The sequence below is a fragment of the Aureococcus anophagefferens genome (genome assembly GCF_000186865.1).
Source record: "Aureococcus anophagefferens unplaced genomic scaffold AURANscaffold_916, whole genome shotgun sequence".
NCBI classification, from domain to species: domain Eukaryota; class Pelagophyceae; order Pelagomonadales; family Pelagomonadaceae; genus Aureococcus; species Aureococcus anophagefferens.
The window spans coordinates 2,847-3,935 of NW_008706155.1; the positions used below are offsets into that span (position 1 = coordinate 2,847).

A 1,089-nucleotide genomic window follows, 5' to 3' on the forward strand; every position below is an offset into this window, starting at 1 on the left:
TGAGCGCCGCCTGCGCTCCGGCCTCGAGGTACGACGGCTCGGACTGGCCCTCGTCGACGGTGACCTTGAGCCCGGCGCGCTCGACGGGCGCGTCGAGCAAGCCCGGGTTCGGCGGCTCCTCGCCGGCGTTGGACGCCGCGAGACGCGCGTGCGCGCTCTCGCTCGTGAGCTTCAGCCACGCGGACTTGAGCTCAGAGGCGAGGCGCGACGGGCCGGCGAGCAGAGAGCGCCAGCGCGCGGGCGCCGCGAGGAAGCCGTCGCCGGTCTCGCCGCCGTCGAAGGCCGCGGCGGTGGGCTTCGGGGCGATCGCGCTGAGCTTCGACGCGACGGCGAAGAGGCGACCGCAGAAGGCTGCGGGCACGGTCGCGAAGACCGACCGCAGGCCGCCGCCGCCGAAGGACAGGGGCAGCCGCAGGCGCCGGCTCGCGAGCGTGTCGCTCAAGATGCCGGGGCCGGCGGCGCCGAGCGCGAGCCGCGCGGCCTCGTCGACCGCGACGTCGAACCGCGCGTACGACGCGGCGCCGTCGGATGGGTACGCGTTGGACGCGAGGAAGTCCAGGCGCCGGGCCGAACAGTTCCGTAGGAGAGCAAAAGCGGACTGCGGGTCCACCGAGCAGAGCTTGTCGTTGATGGTTTTCGTGTAGCTGCACATCTCGGTGACTTTGGTCGCGATCGCGCCCTGCGCGAAACTCGGCGTGCCGATGGGGACGCCGCAGACGACGAGGCCCTCGTCGTCGACGACGCGGATGCTGGCGAGGCGCGTGACGAGCGCGCCGCCCGCCTCCTCGATCTCGCACGTGGCGTGCGCGCGGAGCGCGGGGAGCGCCGCGACCTCGAGCGCGGTGAGGCCCGGGTCTGCTATGCCGGTGGTATGCGGCTGCTATGCTGGTGGTATGCGCCTGCTATGCTGGTGGTATGCTGGTGGGCTGCTATGCTGGTCTTATGCGCCTGCTATGCTGGTGGTATGCGGCTGCTATGCTGGTCTTATGCGCCTGCTATGCTGGTGGTATGCGCCTGCTATGCGCCTGCTATGCGCCTGCTATGCGCCTGCTATGCGCCCGCTATGCGCCCGCTATGCGCCCGCTATGC

The 1,089-nt window shown here is 71.3% G+C and overlaps 1 protein-coding gene across 1 annotated transcript; it reads right to left on the reverse strand.

Annotated features, from left to right (window-relative positions):
* Positions 1-32: 32 nt before the first annotated feature.
* On the reverse strand, positions 33-858 carry AURANDRAFT_69097 (hypothetical protein; the record flags this gene model as incomplete). The annotated part of the gene is made up of 1 exon (XM_009044846.1): positions 33-858. A coding segment is annotated over one exon (826 nt), but the record flags the coding sequence as incomplete, so codon positions are not given.
* Between the last annotated feature and the right edge of the window lie 231 nt (positions 859-1,089).